General features: G+C 60.4%; 1 protein-coding gene across 1 annotated transcript; it reads left to right on the plus strand.

Moving 5' to 3' along the window:
- The first annotated feature begins 4,025 nt into the window (after positions 1–4,025).
- PYGM (glycogen phosphorylase, muscle associated) lies at positions 4,026–19,070 on the plus strand. The gene is made up of 20 exons (XM_075005516.1): positions 4,026–4,396; positions 7,194–7,295; positions 7,406–7,484; positions 8,042–8,145; positions 8,378–8,509; positions 9,111–9,222; positions 9,500–9,582; positions 10,238–10,381; positions 10,836–10,928; positions 11,078–11,224; positions 11,610–11,773; positions 12,386–12,500; positions 13,141–13,242; positions 13,520–13,667; positions 14,056–14,114; positions 14,215–14,356; positions 14,817–15,024; positions 15,658–15,792; positions 16,172–16,238; positions 17,589–19,070. The coding sequence occupies exons 1-20, from the start codon at positions 4,154–4,156 to the stop codon at positions 17,739–17,741; spliced, it is 2,532 nt and encodes an 843-aa protein (XP_074861617.1). The 5' UTR covers positions 4,026–4,153; the 3' UTR covers positions 17,742–19,070.
- Positions 19,071–20,146: the final 1,076 nt, after the last annotated feature.

Below are 20,146 nucleotides of genomic sequence, written 5' to 3' on the forward strand. Positions count from 1 at the left end.
CCGCCACTCCGCGCGGGTGCCCCTGCGGCTGTCCATCAAGGCCTAGAACGCCGTGACCTTGACACAGGGTCAAGTTACCGAGCCGGCGCCTGCAGCGTGCACGCGCACTGCGGCATGCTCAGCGCGGCGCGTCGCTCGCGCCGGCGGGGACCCGCTGAACGCAGGGCATGCTGGGAGTTGTAGTCCTTGCCCGTGCTGCGAGCGCAGAGATGTGCACCGCTCCCGTCTCAGCCCCCACCATTCTATCCACCTTCTAGTGGCGGCATTAACCCTTCGCGTGCCCAGCTAGCCGGGGCCGAGCAAGCCGTGGGAATGCAGCTGCGTGCAGGATCTGGAGAGGACCTTGCCTGCCTCAGGAGCGTGGGGCGGTGCCAGGTGGAAGGAGGCTGAGTTGCGGAATGACCATATTTCCTCTCGTGCCACCGAGCGGAGAGCTGCTGACAAACAGTGCCTGGCTCTGGGCATCCCCATGCTCTACGGGGGAGGGAGCCAGGACTCCTGGGTTCATTCCCTGGCTCGGGAAGGGGAGCCGGCTAGTGGGTTAGAGGAAGAAGTTCCTGAGAGTCAGGACTCCTGGGTTCTATTAGAAGCCCTGCCATGTAAGGGATAAGATCTCTGGCAGGACCTTCCCCCTAATGAATAATCTATTGGGCCAAACCCCTCCCCTGAAGAGATGAGTTATGAAAAGAGTGGTGTGTAAATCTTGTGCTATTTTTTCCCCTCGCCCCTAACAAGGGATCAAGCAAGGGAAAGAGTTCCTTGTCCTATTAATTTCTATTTCTGGCATGCAGTCCAGGAGCCTCGGTTCTCATGAATGTTCACCAGTGTCAGCAATGGATGCTCGTGCATCCACAAGTGTGTACAGGCAGGCCTGAGTGTGCGAGGCCATAGCAGTGCCTGCATACATTCAAAAGGAGCATGACTGAGCTTCCCACACCATGGTACTGGGGAGCTGCGGTTTTCGAACAGTAGGTGCTGCAAGTCTGTCCACTATGCACTGAGATGGTGAGGCCAGGAGACCAGGGTCTGTCTTTCCCACTCATCCCCCTTTTAATATTCCTCCTTTCCATGGTTACCAGGATTTCTCTCAGCCAGAACCAAGTTCCTCAATCAGAATAGTGCAGTACAGCTGGAACATCACTGTAAAGCACTGTGGGTATGCTATGGTGGGTGGGCATATATATGTAAACTAGTATCACTATTGCACCAAACTCTTGTGGTGGAAGTGTTGGCTGTACCAGCAAAAGAGTGCTTTGGTGGCTCAACTTGATACCTCCCTGAGGGAAGCTAGTGACAGTGTCACTGCTACTCTAGGGCTTTGGCCAATATAGTAATGTCACCAAAAAAAAAGCCCCAAGGTGGACACTGATTGGCACAGTGGGGAGCAGGATATGGGCTATGGGGCCTTTCCCCTCTAGGCCTGTGTACCAGGTCTGAGGCAGTGGACTGGCTGGGTCCAGAATGGAAGTAGAGGGGGACTCTTGCAGTCCTTTAAGCATACAGTAGTGTGTGGCAAGAGCTTGCTGGCTGCCAGGGTCATGTTGTTATCCTGACAGCAGGAAGGTGGCCTGTCTAAGGGTCTGGTTCCCCTGCAGCAGAGAGTGAGCTGCCCAGCCCAAACTGCCATGCTTGCAAGAGTGGAGATCGAGCTCACGTACTAAAAATAGCGGAGTAGCCATTGTAGCTGGGCGGAGACCTGCCCTAGCCACCTGAGCTCTGACCTAGTGTGGCCCACAGGAACTGGAGCAGCTGCGCAAGCTGGACTGGCCAGATGGCTATGTTCTGTGCACCAGCATGAGCGGGTTGATCCAGCATGGGCTGGTGATGCCTGCCGCAGTGTAGACATACCCTAAGCGAGCAAGCACCCATCCTGAAATTTCCTCCTGCCCCACCGTGTCAGTAGTTCACGGGCAAGGTGCTATGAAATGGAGACAATTCATGCTCAGCACATGGAGCCTGGGGGGAGTCTTTCCTGGGGTTTGAATGCTTTGTGGAGAGGGAAACTAGGGTACAGAAGAGGGAAGTGACAGGGTTGTGAAGGGAGGGGACCCAGGCATCCTGCTTCCCAGCATCCTCTGCTCTACTCCTCTCCCAGAGCTGAGACTAAAACCCAGAGTCCTGGCTCCTAGTCCCCTTTGCACTAACTCACCGTGTACCACTCCCCGTCCACGTCTGGAAGCAGAACCTAGGAGTCCGGACTCGGCATGCATCTGACGAAGCGGGTCTTTGCCCACCAAAGCTCCAAAATTCTGCTCATCTATAAGGTGCCACTGGACTTCTTGTTTTTGCAGATACAGACTAACACAGCTACTCCTCTGACACTTGTCAGCAAATAGATACATCATAATCGCACAGTTACACATTGGTATTAACCCTTGACCTGCACTTCCCTGTTTCCTGAGAGTCTAGGCCACTGAGTGTTTTGAGATCACTGGTGCTTTGGCTAAGTGGCATTCTTCCCCTATCATTTATTTGACTCCATCCTTAATCTAATTGCATCCCAGTCTAATTACATCTTATTGCTTTATGATTCTTTCCATTCATTCCCTTCTATTATTATTCTAATTTCACCATAACATTCACTGCCTGCCTTCTTCCTATTCCATTGCTTCCTGCTCTCTGAATTGCTGTCGTTCTCACCCACTAATTTTCATTGTCTTGGCTGCTAATTAATTTGCAAATCATTACACTGCAATCAAAATTAATATCCTAGCCACCCAAAGCACAGGCGCAGCTTTCAGACGAGCTGTATATGTTGCCTCAGCACTGGGAGCCTGAGCGTGGGCTGGGGGTTGAACCAAAGGCCCCCTTCCTTCTACACACAAATCAGCCTGACCTTGATCAGCCCTATTTGAGCGCTGGGGAGGGCCTACAGGACCCAACTGATTACATGGGCCAACAGAGAAATAAATCAGGGGCGAGCATGCAGAAGACAGGTTCAGAATGAGGGAACCCAAGGGGGCCACTGAACAGAGAGCCTCTACCAGACCCCAGTGCTCTTTGAAGCTGCTTAGGGAGCCAGTGGACACCACCCAGAGGAACTGTCTGGATACTTGACACAAGGGAGGAGTGGAAATAGGCCCTGCAGTTGCAGTGTTCCCTCATCCAGCATCCTCCTCCTGGTGTTGTAGATGGTCGCTTTGGTGAGGGCCAGGAGGAGGTTGATGAGTTGGTCCCATGGCTTCGTGGGGGCCACGGATAGGGTGTGCAAAAATAAACAGGTGCAGGAAAAGTGCAGCCAGAACCTGAGGAGCTGGAACAGGGCCTTCAGCCTGGCGCACTCGAGGTAGGCGTGCACCAGGTTCCGCCTCATGCTGCCGCGGACTTTAGTCAGCAACCAGTCAGAACGTGGCCTCTGGGCCTGCTCAGGGGTGGGCCAGAACCAGTCCCAGCCCCGTAATTGTGCAGGGTGGAGGATCATGTGCTGGGCTGGAAGGAGCAGTGCAGGGCAATGTCAGCTCAAGAGGGAAGCGGGAGACGGGTGTGCAGGGAGGGGGTAGATAGAGGTTGTGTTTGGGTGAATAGAGAGCTGGAGGTCCAGGTAGCAAGCGAGGCATCTCTCCGCAGGGAAGCTGAGCTCGCTCCAGTCTGGGGAGGCTCGCTGCGGGAGAGATTAGCTAAAGCGCTGCTTAATTTCATTAGTCACAGTCCTGACTAGGAGCAGCCAGTTACTAGTCCACCCTCCTGTCGTGATGAACCCCCTCTGTCCCTGCCAGCCCCCTGGGGGCCAGGCAGCACTGTGCCTCCTCCCCAGCAGTAATTACTAGGCCCCGCTGGAGCCGCTTGGGGCCCTAAGCAGCTTCTTATTTTGCTTATGCCTAGCACAGGCTCCGCCCTCTGCCCTGTTCTTCAGCCAGAGCCGGGGGGACTCGGGGTGGGCCGGATCGGATGAGTTATTGATAAGCTGGGGGGTGCGGGGGCGGACGAGGTAGGAGGCGGGGCGAGGGTCCCCCCTCCCGGCCCGGAGGAGGGGCTCATGAATAATGCACCGCGCTGGTTAATAATACATGAGGGGCGGGGCTTGGGGGCGCATTTGCTGCCGCAGCGCCGCGCCGCGAGCCCGGGTCCGCGCTGTCCCCGCTGCCGCAGTACCAGGCCCTGCCCGCGGGAGCCCCGCCGTGCGCGCCGCGCCGCGCCTGGCCGCCGGAGCAGGATGTCGCGGCCGCTGTCGGACTACGAGAAGAGGAAGCAGATCAGCGTGCGGGGCCTGGCCGGGGTGGAGAATGTCACCGACCTCAAGAAGAACTTCAACCGGCACCTGCACTTCACGCTGGTGAAGGACCGGAACGTGGCCACCCCCCGGGACTACTACTTCGCCCTGGCGCACACGGTGCGCGACCACCTGGTGGGCCGCTGGATCCGCACCCAGCAGTACTACTACGAGAAGGACCCCAAGGTGGGCCCACGGGGCGCGCTGGAGCGGGGGTGCGTGGGCTGGGGGGGGGGGGACACTGGAGAGGGGGTGGGGATGTCCATGGGTGCAGTGGAGAGGGGTGAGGTGGGGAGGGCTGGGGTGCATCGGCTGGGGAGAGAGCAGGGGGACCTCAGGAGGGGTGTGGTGGGGGAGGGGGATGCCTGTGGGCACAGCAGAGGGGGGTGTCGGGGGGTGCTGGGGTGCATCATCTGGGGGGACACTGGAGGGGGCATGGTGGGGGATGCCCCTGGGCACAGCGGAGGGGGGTGCTGGGGTGCATCATCTGGGGGGACACTGGAGAGGGGGCAGGATGGGGGAGGGGGATGCCCCTGGGCACAGTGGAGGGGGGTGCTAGGGTGCGTGGGCTGGGGAGAGAGCGGGGGGACACTCCGGAGAGGGGATACCGAGTGGCTGAGTGTTAGGGAGGTGGGAGTGCACAAGGAGGGAGGGAGGAATCAGCACCCTCCACTGCTGAAGGGCCTGCCAAGAGCCCCTGCTGAGAAGGCTCCGTGCCGCAGCAGTGCTAAGGGAGAGATTCCAAGGCGCAGGGTGTGTGAAGGGCAGGGATCAGGCGGGAAGAGTGCCAGAAAGGGCTGGCACAGGGGGCACCTAGGCAGGGTTTGCAGCTAGCAGCTCCACCAGGAAAAGGGCAGCGAGGCAGGAGAGGGGAAGAGCTGGGGACGTCTGGGGTGGGGGGAGCGGAGGGACTACTCTGCCAGCTCAGAGCTGCTGCTGGGAATCGCCGATCTGGGGGTGTCTAGCATTGGACAGGCCCCTTGCTCCAGGGGGAAGGGGGCCGTGGATGGCTCACAGACCAGCCTCCCACCTGTAAGCCAAGCTTTCTCCTTCTGACTGCTGGGAACGTTGCTCCAGGACCGGGATCCCCCAGCGCTAGGCTGGCTCTGCGTGTGCTCCATGTAGGGTATAAACACCAGCTGTGCTGCTGCCCTGGCTGCCCCAGACCTTTCTTCAGCTCAGAGGCGAAAGGCCTGGCGTATTGGCACTGAAGGGCTCGGGGTCAGACCGATGGGCCCATCTGGCCCATGGCCCTCCTTCCCTGCCCCCTATCGAGCCTGATGCCTGGGGGCTCACAGCACAGCTCCCTGGCTAGTTGTGGGGAGGGACAGTGGGAGCTGAGATGAGCCTGTCAGCTCCCTCCTTGCGGGGAAGGATGGCCCCTGGCCTTCTTGCCTGGAGCATCCCACAGGGCTGGGCTAGTGTCCTACCCACAGTGCCAGCCTTCCTGCCACAGGGACAGTGCACCCAGGGCGTGCTCTGGCTGATGGCTCAGGAGGGCAGGGGGAGGGTGCACCCTTGTCCCCATCTGAGCTGGGTTTCCTTCCAAGGAGCTGGCAGAGAGAGGATGTAACTCACAGGCTGGATCCTCCAGAGGCCCTGTGGGACCCCAGACACACTTACCTTTCCCCAGCCACCTCCACTCCTGCTATTGCCCCACCTGACATTCCTTTGGCTGCCCCTGCCCTTTCCCTCCCCCCACATCACCCTCAGGCCCATCGCTCCCCCAGTGTTTTCTCCCCCCACCTCAGTTCATCCAGCTACTCACCTATGGCATCCTGCTTTCCCATCACCCTCCATTCTCCCCTTCCTGGGCCTGTGTGTGAGCGCCTTGGCTGCGATTGACCCCCTCCTGGGCCCCCTTCCCCCAAAGTCTAGCTAACCCCCCCAGTCCCTGGGGTGTGTGACCCCAGGGGTCAACACAAACCGCCTCTCAGAGACCTGCACGCAGGCGGACGTCCTGGGCCAGGGGATCGCAGTGGGGTGGGGGGGTCGTATGAGAGGATTGTGGGCCATTAATCCCCTTCCCGTTCCGGGGAGTGTCAGGTGAATGGGGTAGCAGTGGCTGGAGGTTTGAGCCACTGTGAGCAGATATGAGACCCCTCATGGCATGCTGGGAAGTGGGGGAGCGAGGATTGGGAAAGAGGGCAGTAGTTTTCAGGCTTGAAGGCTGACCAAAGCAGACAGTGGGGTCTTTCCACTCTAGGGGGCGCTAGTTGTGATCCAGTGCCAGGTGGGGGGACCAGGTGGCTGTGGGGGGAGGGAACGGGATTCGAGGCCCGGTCCCACCAAGGGGCTCTGGCTGTGATTCAGAACCAGGGCACCAGGGGACAGGGAATAGGATAGGAGACTTGGCCCCATGAGGAGGTGCTGTCAGACCCAGTGCCGGGGCTGGGGGCTGGCTGGCTGGCTCTGGTGGCAGGCAGCGGCACATGGGGCCTCTCCCCAGAAGTGACAGGTAGAGGAAGTGGCTGGGGGAGGAGCCTCACAGCTCTCCAGGCCCCTGGTTCTAATCATCTCTCAGTGCCCTGGTGGGGGCACAGTCTGGTTAAATTTAGCCCAGCCTGACATTTGCATTGACTTTTGCCATTTAATCTGGGAAAGAGCCTGTGTCAGCCCCAGGGGAGGAGGGGCTGGGACACTGGATAGGGCCACCGTCTGCATACCTGAGATGGGCTGACGTAGCATGGCTGATGTCCACCCATGCTCCCCCGCAAAGCTTCGTTGGGCATCTGTAAGCCCCAGCAGCCAGCCACCTGCACCCCCCTCGCCTGCCCCTGTCCCCACAAAGTGTCCTGCCCAGGTTGGGTGGCAAAAGGGACGTGTCCTCTAGGGGGTGTTGATTTCAATCCAGCCCCAGGGGGCAGGATTCGTGTGCTCAGTAGACCAGAGAATGGGGCCTGCTTCGGGGGTGGGGGTGCAGCGGAATCCTCAATACCCCCCGCCCTGTCTGTGCCCCTCACCTGTCCCCATGCCCCCGCAGCGCATCTACTACCTGTCGCTGGAGTTCTACATGGGCCGCACGCTGCAGAACACCATGGTGAACCTGGGGCTGCAGAACGCCTGTGACGAGGCCATCTACCAGGTACCCAGCGCCTGGCGAGGCAGCTGAGGGGAAAGGAGGCAGGGAGAGCTGGCGGTGAGGTGGGGGAAGTGGCTCATCTCCTCTAACATCCCCTTTTCCTGCCCCCACAGCTGGGCCTGGACATGGAGGAGCTGCAGGAGATCGAGGAGGATGCTGGGCTGGGGAACGGGGGCTTGGGGCGCCTGGCAGGTGAGGGGAACCAGCGTGGCAGCCACGGGGCCTGTGTGCCCAGGGCCAGCCGAGTTCCCAGACTTGCACCTGGACATGGATCCAGCCGGTCCTCCGGATACACGTGCCACGCCCCCCAAGTACTCCCAGCCCTGGCATTCACATGACTTGCTACTCCTAACCCCACAACGCACACCCATCCTCCCACACCTGCCCTCCCAGACACACCCATTCCCCACACAGTGCCTCCCCAGCAGCGCCCCCTCACAGACGCACATGCCCAGTCCCCTGACTCAGCCCCATTTAGCTTTGACCCTGTCCCCGCGGCCATGCCCCACCATACACTCAGCCCCACAGGGATGCGCCCTGCCTGCCCCTTTCCCCCTGCATCAGTCACCACCCTGTCCTTCACCCCTTCCCCTATTGCTGTGACCCGAGTGACTGTCTCCTCCTCTTCCACACCTCCACTGTCCCCCTTCCCTGTCCCGCCCTGGTCTGCCTGTTCTGGCAGTACCCCCCACCCTGCTCTAGCAGTGATCCAGCTGTAATGCCCAACCCCCACCTTTCTCCCCCCTCAGCCTGTTTCCTGGACTCCATGGCCACTCTGGGACTGGCCGCCTACGGCTACGGCATCCGCTATGAGTTTGGCATCTTCAACCAGAAGATCTCTGGGGGCTGGCAGGTGGGTCGTGCCCCCCAGGTGTGGGGGCAGGGATGGGGGGGTTTGGGGGGCATGAGGGGCAGAGCTGCCCCAGTGTGGGGTAGGAGAGGCCCGGCGGGGGGTTGTCAAAGGGCCCCGGGTGTGGAGGCAGCAAGCGCTGTGCGACAAGGTGGATCCCAGCAGGAGATGGCTGTCAGGTAGCTGGGATGTCCTGGATGCATTCACCCCTCCCCCTCCTGTCCTCCCTCGGCAGGTGGAGGAGGCTGATGATTGGCTGCGCTATGGCAACCCCTGGGAGAAGGCCCGGCCTGAGTACATGATCCCAGTACACTTCTTTGGGCATGTGGAGCGTGGGCCAGAGGGCAGCAAGTGGGTTGACACGCAGGTGAGTCTGGGGGGGCAGCCAATGCAAGTGAGTGGTGAGTGTGGCTTAGCACAAGTCTGTGTATATCAGTATCTGAGGGACTGGCAGGCGCCTGTGTGCATCTGTGGGTGTGCAGGCGCACCAGGGAGCGTGTGTTCACATGCATGGCTGTTGGTGCACCTACCATATGCATGGGGTCAGAGGTGCACTCACAGGCATTGCACAAAGCCGTGTGACTGTGGGTGTGCCTGAGTGTGCATTTCAAAGCACACAAGCAGGCTTTTCCATGTAAATGTGAGCTCACTGTGCACCGGGGGTGTGGGCAGCCTCCGATGACCTTTGCAGAAGCACCTCCTTGCATGCGCAGTTGCCCAGAAGCTGCACCCCTTGCATGCTCATTCACCAGCCTGGGAGAACATGGGCAGGGAGCCAGGACGCCTGGGTCCTTTCCCTGGTTCACTGGGGCATTCACTTCTCCTGTTTGTTCTTTAGTTTCCCCACCTGTAACAAGGGGCTGGAGGGCATTATGGGATGCCAGTCCTGGGGTGGCTGGGCAGGGCTCTCTGCTCCTCTTGCCCACTGGGGGGCTGGGACTGGCTCTAGCCCCGCTGTCCTTTGACAGGTAGTCCTGGCTCTTCCCTACGATACCCCTGTTCCTGGTTACCGCAACAACACGGTCAACACCATGCGCCTCTGGTCCGCCCGGGCCCCCAACGAGTTCAACCTCAAAGACTGTGAGTGAAGGGGGGGGTCCCCAGGCTGGGCAGGGGGCTGTGTCTCGGGGGGGCTCATCTTAACAGCTGAGGGAGCCAGGCAGCCAGACCCCCTCTGCTGGAGGCCCCCCTGGGCGTGTGTCAGGGGCCCTGTGGGTGCCTGGGAACAGGGCATGGGGACAGTTACTGAAAACTGGGGTGGGGGCTCAACTGCTCTTCCTTGTCAGTGCTGACCCCATCTCAGCTCCAGGCGAGGGAGCCCTGTGGGACCTAAGGCCCTGTTCTCTCTCTGCCTCAGTTAATGTTGGTGGCTATATTCAAGCCGTGCTGGACAGGAACTTGGCTGAGAACATTTCTCGGGTGCTGTATCCGAATGACAATGTGAGTAGCCCCCAGCCCACTCCAGGGCTCTCTGCTCCCACTGTGGGTCTCTGGCTGTGGCAGGGGTGGGAGGGGTGGGAGGAGCTGGTCCTTTAAGGAACTTGTTAGAACTGGGTGATGGTTTATACACTGGGGTGGGGATTCTGCTTCCCTACTCGGTCCCTCTTCTCGGCACCAGGGATAGGGCCCAGGGGGTCTAATGGGGCTAAAGTGTATTAGCTGGGAGGGTTCACTGTTGGGCAAAATGGGCATTTCCCTCTGCCCTCAAATCCCTGCCCCAGAGCTGTGGCCTGAATGTTACCCCCCTTCACGGCCTCCACACCCATGTGGGACCCTTGGTGGGAGAGCAAGACGCCCCCGTCAATTGCTTGCAGGTGTTGTTCCTTTCCCGGCTTATCGCAGTGGGGCTGGGTAGTCAGCACACCTGGGTTTCATCCCCTGCTCTGGGAGGGAAGTGGTGCCTGGTGGCTGGAGAAGGGAGCTGGGTAGTCAGGAGGTCTGGATTACATTCCCAGGTCTTTCCCTGTGCCGTGGGCAGGGGCCACAGAGAGCCCCTGCCGTAGCAGTGGCCATTGGCTCACTCCGAGGTTGGGACTGTACCAGCCTGGAGCGGGTTGGTGGCTGCCCCGTCCTCACCTGCCCCTCCTCCCTGCAGTTCTTCGAGGGCAAGGAGCTGCGTCTGAAGCAGGAGTACTTTGTGGTTGCCGCCACTCTGCAGGACATCATCCGCCGCTTCAAATCCTCCAAGTTTGGCAGCAGGGACCCCGTCCGCACCTCCTTTGATGCCTTCCCTGACAAGGTACCTGCCACTCCCAGCAGGGGGCGCTGTGGGGCACAGGGCAGGAGCTGCCTGTGGCGGGGAGCACCCAGCTCTTCCAGCCCTGGCCTCGCCCAGCAGGGGGCACTGTGGGGAGCAGGGTGGGAGCTGCCTGTGGGGGGAGCACCCAGGTACTCCAGCCCCGGCTTCGCTCATCAGGGGGTGCTGTGGGGAGCAGGGCGGGAGCTGCCTGTGGGGGAGAACCCAGCTACTCTAGCCCCAGCCTGTCCAGCAGGGGGCGCTGTGGGGAGCAGGGCAGGAGCGATGGCTGTAAAGGGAGCTCCCAGCCCCCAGCTTTGCCCAGGTAGAGGCACTATACTGAGTGGAGGGGGAACTGGCTCTGGGGCCACTCCCAGCTTCTCCAGCCCTGGCCTTCTACAGAGGAGCTCCTGCATCCTTTGTCTCTGGTGGTCTCAGCTCTGTCCCCCTCCTGCAGGTTGCAATCCAGCTGAATGACACTCACCCCTCCCTGGCCATCCCCGAGCTCATGCGAGTGCTGGTTGATATTGAGAAGCTGGACTGGGACAAGGTAAGGGGTGTGTCTGTGTGACATTGGAGGCTCTGTGCCACAGGGGAGCAGGTGTGGTGGTTCTGCTGTTGAATAGCCCCCACTTCTTACCCCAGAGGCTGCTGCATCTCAGTGCTGGGCTGGGCAACCTCACGCGCTGTCTCTTTCAGGCCTGGGACATCACAGTCCGGACCTGCGCCTACACCAACCACACGGTGCTGCCTGAGGCCCTGGAGCGCTGGCCTGTCCACCTCCTGGAAAACCTCCTGCCCCGGCACCTGGAGATCATCTATGAAATTAACCAGCGGTTCCTTGACGTAAGCTCTGCCCCCAGCGTGGGCTGGAGAAGTCCCCTCCTCCCTTGCAGATGGCAAGAGCCTCCTGGGTTTTGTCCCCAGCTTTGGCAGGGGCTGGCTCTTGTGGTTGAGAACTGCAGGGTGCTGCTGGACGTCCGGGCTCTGCAGCTGATTCACATATGCTTTTGCTGGGGAGAGGTTGGGGATGAGGTTAAATACGGGGTGTGTGGCTTTGGATGGAGCCATAGGTGTTTGAGATTGGGTCCCATGGGGGCAGGGTGGGTGCTGGAGGAGTGTCCTGGGGCTAGGACAATGGGGGAATCTCCTGTTTTCTTCCTGGGGGGGCTTGGTTGTGGAGTCTTTCTGGAAATGCTCCATCCTGATTTTTCCATTCCCTCCTGGCCAGAGGGTCTATGCCACGTTCCCTGGGGACCATGACCGGCTGCGGCGCATGTCCTTGGTGGAGGAGGGCAGTGTCAAGAGGATCAATATGGCGCATCTGTGTATCGTGGGCTCCCACGCCATCAATGGGGTCGCCCGCATCCACTCGGAAATCCTCAAGAAGACAGTGTATGTGCCCTGCCATTTCCCTCCCACACACTCCCTGCCACTCCCCTTACTTCTCTCCCTGGCCGTGTCTCTTCTCTCCACTCTGGGTTCCCTTTTCCATCCTTCCTTTTCCCATTTAATTCTTCCCTCTTCCTCTGGGCTCTGAGCCTTGGTTACCCCCCCCACCCCGCTTTCCTGTTTTTCATTCATGCTTTTCAGTCTATTATCATTCTCTTGTTCCTGTTTCATGGTGCTTTGTCCAGTTTTCCAGTCATTCATCTGTTCACTTCTTTCCTCCTTCTGGTGTACCTCATCTTGCCTTTTCTTTCTTTCTTTCATTTTCCCTGTTTTGTTCATCCTTTTCCCTCTTTTTCTGCTACCATCTTATTCCTCCATTGTTTCTTTAGTCACTTTCCATTTTGCTCTTTCCTTCTCTACCCTTCTTTTTTCCTGCGTCATTCATTCTCCTGTTGGTCATTTTTTTCCCTCTCCCCTGTTCTCTCTCCTCTGCCTTTCTCTTCCCACTCCTTCGCCCGTTTGCCCTCTCATTTGTTTTCGGTCCTGCTTCGATCCTTACCCTCTTTGGCCCTCTTGTTCATTCATTTTCTCTTTCATTCCCCTTTTCTTCTCCAGCTTCAAGGATTTCTATGAGCTCGAGCCACACAAATTCCAGAACAAAACCAATGGCATCACGCCTCGGCGCTGGCTGGTTCTGTGCAATCCAGGGCTGGCTGAAGTCATAGCTGAGGTGAGTGCAGGGAGTTGGGGGGAGGCTCCTTCGGGGTGATGTGCAGTTATGGGGAAGAGGGGGTTTGAGAATGCACCAGACAGAGACTAGTGTGGGATTTTGGAGGACACCATTCAGAAATTGTGGGGAGAGTCTGGGGGCGGGGTCAGGCTGCCATGAGAAGAGAGGGGACTCTAGGGGGTTGGGGGATGCTGTACACAGCCATGGGAGTTGCCATTCAGACAGGAGGGCTTTGTGGGGTGGGGGCTGCTGTATACCAAGGTGGGCAATGAAGAAGCGGTAGCCCACCAGCGTTAGTCCCTGGCCGGCCGCTGCCCCTCTGTTTCCTCATCCTCTGCAGGCATCTGACGATTGCAGCTCTCATTGGCTGGGACGCTGCTTCCTGGGCTCCCATTGGCTGTGAACGGGCATCTGCGGCCAACGAGAGCTTTTGATCGCCTGACACCTGCGGAGGTGCCAGGAAATCTAGAGGTGGGAGCCCTGGGGGCTGGTATTTGCCCACCCCTGATATACATGGACAGGCATGGGAGGCAGGTTGGACCCATCTCCTCTGCATTGCTCCTGGGAGGGCAGAGCCATGGGGGTGGGAGCCTCCTGCTCTGCTGTGCCAGGCCTGGCTCTGACCTTCCTCTTTCCCCAGCGTATTGGGGAGGAATACATCTCTGACCTCGACCACCTGAAAAAGCTTCTGGCCTTTGTGGATGATGAGGGATTCATCCGGGATGTCGCCAAAGTCAAACAGGTACCGGGGCGGGAAGGTGGAACGTGGGGCCTCTCCCCTCTGGGGGCTGGCTGTGATCTGAGCCCAGGCTTGGGGATGAGTCCAGGGCCTGTTCCCTCTGGGGGCTGGCTGTGATCTGGGGCCGGGTCTGTGGATGGGGCGTGGGGCCTTTTCCTCTTCGGGTCACTGGCTGTGATTTGGGCCCGGCCTGGGGCTGAGATGCAGGAGCCCTGGCTGTGATCGGCACCTGGGGCAGGGGTGCAGGGCCTAGGTTCCCATCTTTGCTTTCCCATGCCAGGAGAACAAGCTGAAGTTCGCCGCCTATCTGGAGAAGGAATACAAGGTGAAGATCAACCCCAACTCCCTCTTTGACCTGCAGGTGAAAAGGATCCATGAGTACAAAAGGCAGCTTCTCAACTGCCTCCACGTCATCACACTCTACAACCGTGAGTTCAGACCTCCTGCCCCCCGCCAGAGCTGGGGATAGAACCGGCAGTCCTGACTGCCAGCCCCTGCTCTAACCACTAGGCCTAGTCTCCACGTCCCCTTCGATGCCATCCTCGGTCAGCAGGATGTGAGCAGCAAGACCTAGTGCTGGAGCAGGCGTCAGGCCCAGGGCTGCAGCAGGAGTTGGTAGCCAGGAAGTGGAGCGGAGGGTCCAGGCTGGGCCATCGGGCATGGGCCTAGGCGAGGCAGGGGCTGTCTTTGAGCAGCTGCTGGTTGTCAGAGCAGTCTGCTGATGCTGCACTTGCTGGGTGGCCAGGGACTGGCTGGTGCAGGCCCTGCTCCCTGGCGCCCCTGCCCTGACCCTGCATCTCTCCCTGTCCCCCGCAGGGATCAAGAGGGACCCCAACCAGAATTTTGTGCCACGCACCGTCATGATCGGCGGCAAGGTGAGACCCGGGGACAGGCCCCTCTCCGGCTGCCGCCGCCGGCTGGTGGGAGGCGGGGGCTGGGGGCTCAGCTGCAATCTCATGCTCTGTCCCCCCGCAGGCTGCCCCTGGCTACCACATGGCCAAGATGATCATTAAGCTGATCACGGCCATTGGGGACATCGTCAACAACGACCCCATCATTGGCGACCGCCTAAAGATGATCTTCTTGGAGAACTACCGCGTCTCCCTGGCTGAGAAGGGTAGAGTGGCTGTGACCTCTGACCCTGCCCTGCTCCCCCCCTCCTGCCCTCCCACCGTCTCTCCTGCCCCCGCCACTCTCCTGGCCACCCGGACTACAGGAGGTTCCTTAAAGGTGGGGGAGCCTTCAGCACCCAAAGTGTGGCTCCGCCCACTGTGCTGCCTCTTCCCCTTGAGGCTCCGCCCCTTCTGTTCCCTTGAGGCTCCGCCCCTTCCCTTCCTCTTCTCCAGGACCAAGCCCCTGCCCTGCTTGATCATCTCTGATCGCGGCCCCTCACTCTGCCATTCCATCTCCCACGCTAGATCAGGCCAGCAGGGCCTCTGCCCCCCGCCCCCCAGCCTGGTTCAGGGCTGGGTCTAGCCCACATGGGAGCCTCTAATCCGCATTCCTCAGCCACGCCCCGGGTCGGGAACATGGGCCATTCACCCTCTGCCGTCCCACCGATCCCACCTCTCCCACAGTGATCCCGGCGGCCGACCTGTCCGAGCAGATCTCCACAGCCGGCACAGAGGCCTCGGGCACCGGGAACATGAAGTTCATGCTGAACGGGGCCCTGACCATCGGCACCATGGACGGCGCCAATGTGGAGATGGCGGAGGAGGCGGGCGAGGAGAACTTCTTCATCTTTGGCATGCGGGTGGAAGACGTGGAGGAGATGGACAGAAAAGGGTGGGGGCTGGGCCCTGCCCCCCCACCCCCTCCCACGCCCCCCCCACCCCCTTCCCTGCCTCTGGATTCCCACTCAGCCTGCTTTACGCTACGTCTGCCTCACTGCCAGTCTCCTCCACTGCCTGGATCTGCTGCCCACAGTGTCCCCAGCTCAGGCCAGATTTGTGCCCATCGCTCCCTGGCAGGCAGCGGTGGGAAAAGTACCCTGACCGTTACTTGAGTAAAAGTGCGGCTACTCTCACTTCTGGGTACTTGAGCACAGTAAAAATGCAGTGTGAGTGTGTGTACTTTTACTCAAGTAGTTTTCCAGAGGGACACCGGTCACTTGTACTTAAGTACACCAAAAAGTACTTTTACTCAAGTAACTGTTTTGGGGGTTCTTTTTCCACCTCTGCTGCCAGGACCCTTCTGATGCTGCCCACGTCCCCTGCTGCTGGGGTCCTGATTCCCCCACCTGGGCTCCCCATGCTGCTGGGGTCCCTCCTGGGGCTGGGGAGGGAGCCAGGTTGGGCAGTGGGCTTAGGGAGTCCCCTGGGAGAGGCCAAGGTGGCAGCTTCTGGTCTGGGGGGAGCCCCTGAGGCTGGGCTGAGTGGAGCCATGACCCTGAGGTAACCTGCCCTCCCCCCCTCCCAGCTACTGTGCCAAGGACTATTACGACCGCATCCCGGAGCTCAAGCAGGTGATCGACCAGGTCAGCAGTGGCTTCTTCTCCCCCAAGCAGCCCCAGCTCTTCAAGGACATCGTCAACATGCTGATGAACCATGACAGGTGGGGGAAGGATAAGGGACAGAGGCCCCCGTGCCTGTGTAGGGAGGTGGGAGGGGACTCTCACCAGTGTTTAATTTGTAATGAAAAGGCCACCAGGGCTCTGGGGTGCCGGACCCAGGGGGGGTGGGGGGAAGTCTGACACTGGGGCTCAGCTCTTGCACAGCTCCACCAGCTTGCGAGGGGAGGGGCATCAGATGGTCTGGGGAGCCTGGACTCTGTTCCCATGAGTGCCCCCTAGGCTGGGGCAGCTGACGCTGGGGGGGGGTGTTCCCTGGGGCTTTGGGTGCCTGCTGCAGGCTGTGCTGTGGGAAAGGCTCCCGGGGTTGACCCTGGCTGCAGGTGGCAGGACCCCCAGCCTGACAACCCCCCTGCCCCCCAGGTTCAAAGTCTTTGCAGATTACGAAGCCTACATCAAATGCCAGGAGAGAGTGAGTGCCCTCTATAAGGTGAGCATGCGCCCCCTAGTGGCTGCCCTGGGGCACTGCAGGAGTGCCAGGAGGGGTGTGGGGTCCGTGGGTTAGAGTAGGCGGGGGGGAGGCTGGTGGCAGGACACCTGGGTTCTGTTCCTGGGCGTCCTGGTTCAGCTCCAGGCCCCTGACAACCCCAGAGAAGCACTGAGCAGCTCCGGGGAGAGCTGGAGGGGGTGGGGCTGGGAAGGGCAGCCTGGAACATCACAGGGAGAACTGGAAAGAGCAAAGCCCAGGGAGGTCACTGCCAGGCCCAGAGGCCAGGTCAGGAACCAGGCACAAGACTGGAGGTGCGTAAAGGGCAGCTGGGGGAGTGGGGCGGGGGCAGGTGTGTCTGTCTTTCTAGTCTCCCTTAGCTCAAGGGATTCACGTGGTGCTAAAGCCCCAGCTTGTGCCAGAGTTACGCTCCTGGGGACCCGGGGCAACTGGAGTTTCGCCCACGTCGAGCTGGGGCAGAGCCGCCAGCTCAGCTCCCAGGGAGCCACCGGGGCCGGGGGAATCCCCAGCAGCAAGGGGGCTGGGAGCTGGCCAGGGCGCAGCACTCTGCACCCCCTGCTCGGCCCCAGGCCACCCCCAGCTCTGGGAGGTGCGGAAGATGGCAGCGGCCCCGGCGTCGCCCAGGTCCCCCGGGTTCATACGCATGCCCGGCCGCCCCTTCCTCTTCCCCCCGGGAGCGACCCCCATGCTCTCACCATGCGTGGCACTGGGCTGCTCCGCTCCTGCTGGCTGCCGCGGTCTCCAAAGGGAGGTGGAGGCAGAAACCGGGCGTCAGGGGTGCCGTGGCTGCTCAGCATTGAGAGGACGGCGACTGGGGCAGGTGGCAGCTCTGCCCCTCCTCTAACCTGGCTGCCACCCACCCTCCCTCCCCCAGGGGAAGCCAGAGCTGCTGGCTGGAGCAGGAGGGCCGCGAGCTCCCTCCAGCATTCAGCCGCGCGCCTGGCCTGCCACACCCGCCCCCTCCCTGCCCTGGCGCTGCAGCCCCAGGCGGCCACAGGGTGGGAGCTACCTCCTGGGAAGCCCCTGAGCCAGCCGGCAGCGCGTTGCTGGCGGGCGGGTCCCGCGGGGGTAAGCGGCGAGGCAGGGCGCAGGGAAGCTGGGTGCCCCCTCGGCTCGACCCGCAGTAATATAAAAACGCTAAGGCAGGTCTGTGCAAGTCGGGGGTCTAATGTATAAAAGTCACTGGTGGTCACTGGGATTCACCATCCACCCCTGTACCTGTTCCTTCTCCCAGCTGGCCAGCCCCTGGCTCGCCCCCTCCAGTAGCCAGCCAGCCCCATAGATCACAGTCTAGGTGTGACCTGCCACTGACTTTTCTCTCTCTCTCCCCAGAACACCAAGGAATGGACCAAGAAGGTCATTAAAAACATCGCCACGTCGAGCAAGTTCTCCAGCGACCGCACCATCGCGCAGTACGCCCGGGAGATCTGGGGGGTCGAGCCCACCCGCCATAAAATCCCAGCACCTGATGAGCCCCGTGAATAATGCCCCCCCAGCAGCCTGCCCGCCCCTGCCCCAACCAGGCGCCCCCGGTGCCAGCAAATGACAGACACTGCGCTGGCTTCCCCCCACCTGCTTAGCATGTCCCCCATGGGGGAGGGGGAGCCCTCCCCCTCTCTGCATGGGGGATCCCCTTGCACCCCACCTACAGGGAACTGGCCATTAGCTCCTGCCTCAGCTTCGCTGGGGGTCAGCAAAGGGACATGGGGATTGCTGCCCTCTGGGTTCTGTGGGGCTGAGGGGTGAAGAAGTCCAGAGAAACAGGATGTAGGGGGTTAACTTCCCCCACCCCTTCCTCTCCCCTATAGCATGGTATTTATTGAAGGGTGTGTATCCCCCCCCTTCTACTCCCCATCACCCCGTCTAGGGGCAAACACCCGGCTGGGTTTTGGGGCACACCTGCTCTGTAGGATGAAATCCCAAGGTGCTCCTTCTGTTAATGAGGCTAAAGGGGGGGGTCAGTTGCCAAGGAAAGGGAGAGGCGTGGGGGGGGGGGGTTCTCCTGAGCAGCCTCCTGGCACTGTGACCCCCTTCCTAGTGCATAATTTTTGCACCCTACTCCAGGCCCCCCCGCTTTGTGGGTGATTCCACCTGTCTCTGCTGCTCTGCTGTAGTTTTCAACTCTGGGTGGGGGGGGATCAGTCCCCACCCACCAGAGGCTTTAAACTACAGAGTCACTTCACACACACATACTGCCTTTCCCCTCTGTCTGTACCTCCACATGCCCCTCCCCAGCATTCGCCCCAGTGGGGTCTGCGCCTGGTGCTACCCCCCACCTAGCCCAGGGCCGTGCCTGCCTGGGGGAGCTGTGTGTTGTTTTTCCTTCTGGTTTGGGGAAGCCAGCAGGGGAGGCGTCAGGACTCCTGGCTCCCTTCTGATCTCTGGTTGCTAGTGGTTAAACCGAAGCAGGCGTGGGAAGCAGGACTCCTGGGTTCTAACCCAAGCTGGACTTCTGCTCTCTGGTGGCTGCCCTTTTCCCTGGCATGTGTGACTCCTCTCCCCGAGCCTGGGGAACCCAGGGGTCCTGCCATACACTTACTGGCTGGGGAGGGGGCATTTGGGTTCATTTTTGTTAGGAGTCCTTAGGGGGGAGTCCGCGCTCCTACCCTGCAACTGCCGCCTCTTTGCCTGGGGCAGGTGCGATGGAACAGGCTGGGGGCTGTTGGTATTTTAAAGCTAGCCCGAGTGTGTGCCCCAACCCCTGCCCCCACTGGCAGGGGTCTGAGGCAATTGGGGGGTGGCCGCTCCACCGCCCCCTTTTCCCACTGGGGAGGGCCTGGAGCCAGGAGCCGGCAATAAAGATGAGAAACCCTTGGTGGCTGTGTTGCATTTTTTCTCTTTGTGGTCCCCCCCCATACCTGAAATTGGGGATTTGCCCCCACCCAGCCCTGGGTCAAGCTGGGTGCATCTGGAGAGCTTAGTGCTGCATGGAGCCAGGCCCTGCCCCACCCGCCAGAGCGGCCGTCCAGGACAGTGAAAGGGGGCCTAGCCATGAGAGGGGAGAGCGCGTGAGTCCCCCATCCCCTGCCAGCCCACAACAGCTGCTCATTACCACCCAGGGAGGGGGAACTGGTGCTAAAAATAGCTCCCCCAACACAAACAGGGCAAGGGGGAGGAGGGGCCTGGTGGAATGGGGCGGGGAACTGGGGCCAGGAGGGCTGGGTTCTAGGCAGAGGGGGGCATGCCAGGACACCTGGGTTCCTTGGTTTATGGCATTTTTACAAACCATGACTGTAAAGGGTTGTTTTTTTATCACGACTCTAACAGCCTCCATCCAGCACTCCCCCCGCCTCGGCACAGGGGTGACTGAGCTGATAGGCACTGACCCCCCCTCCTTCAGGCAGCAGGCCCTGCACTTACCATAATTGGTTCCAAGGCTGCTGGGAGCCACAGTGATTAATTGGCATCTCAGCAGGGCAGTGAGCCCACAAGAAGAGACACAGCCAGCCAGCAGTCCTCCCTCCCTCCCAGCCAGCATGTGCACACAGCCACCCACCTGTGTGTATGCATGCTCAGAGCCAGTGTGTGCACACATGTACACAGCCAGTGTGCACACAGCCACCCACCTGTGTGTATGCACACTCAGACAGTGCACACAGCCACCCAGCTGTGCAGTGTATGTGTGTGTGTGCACATACACAAGAGCCACTGTGTATACAAACAGCCACCCACCTGTGTGTATGCACACTCAGCCAACGTGTGCACTCATGTATGCAGCCTGCATGTGTATGCAGCCTGCATGTGCACACAGCCACCCACCTGTGTGTATGCACACTCAGAGCCAGTGTGTGCATGCCTGTACACAGCCAGCATGTGCACACAGCCACCCACCTCTGCAGTGTGTGTGTGCACATACACAAGAGCCAGTGTGCATACACGCAGCCACCCTG

Source organism: Carettochelys insculpta, chromosome 11, assembly GCF_033958435.1.
Source record: "Carettochelys insculpta isolate YL-2023 chromosome 11, ASM3395843v1, whole genome shotgun sequence".
NCBI classification, from domain to species: domain Eukaryota; kingdom Metazoa; phylum Chordata; order Testudines; family Carettochelyidae; genus Carettochelys; species Carettochelys insculpta.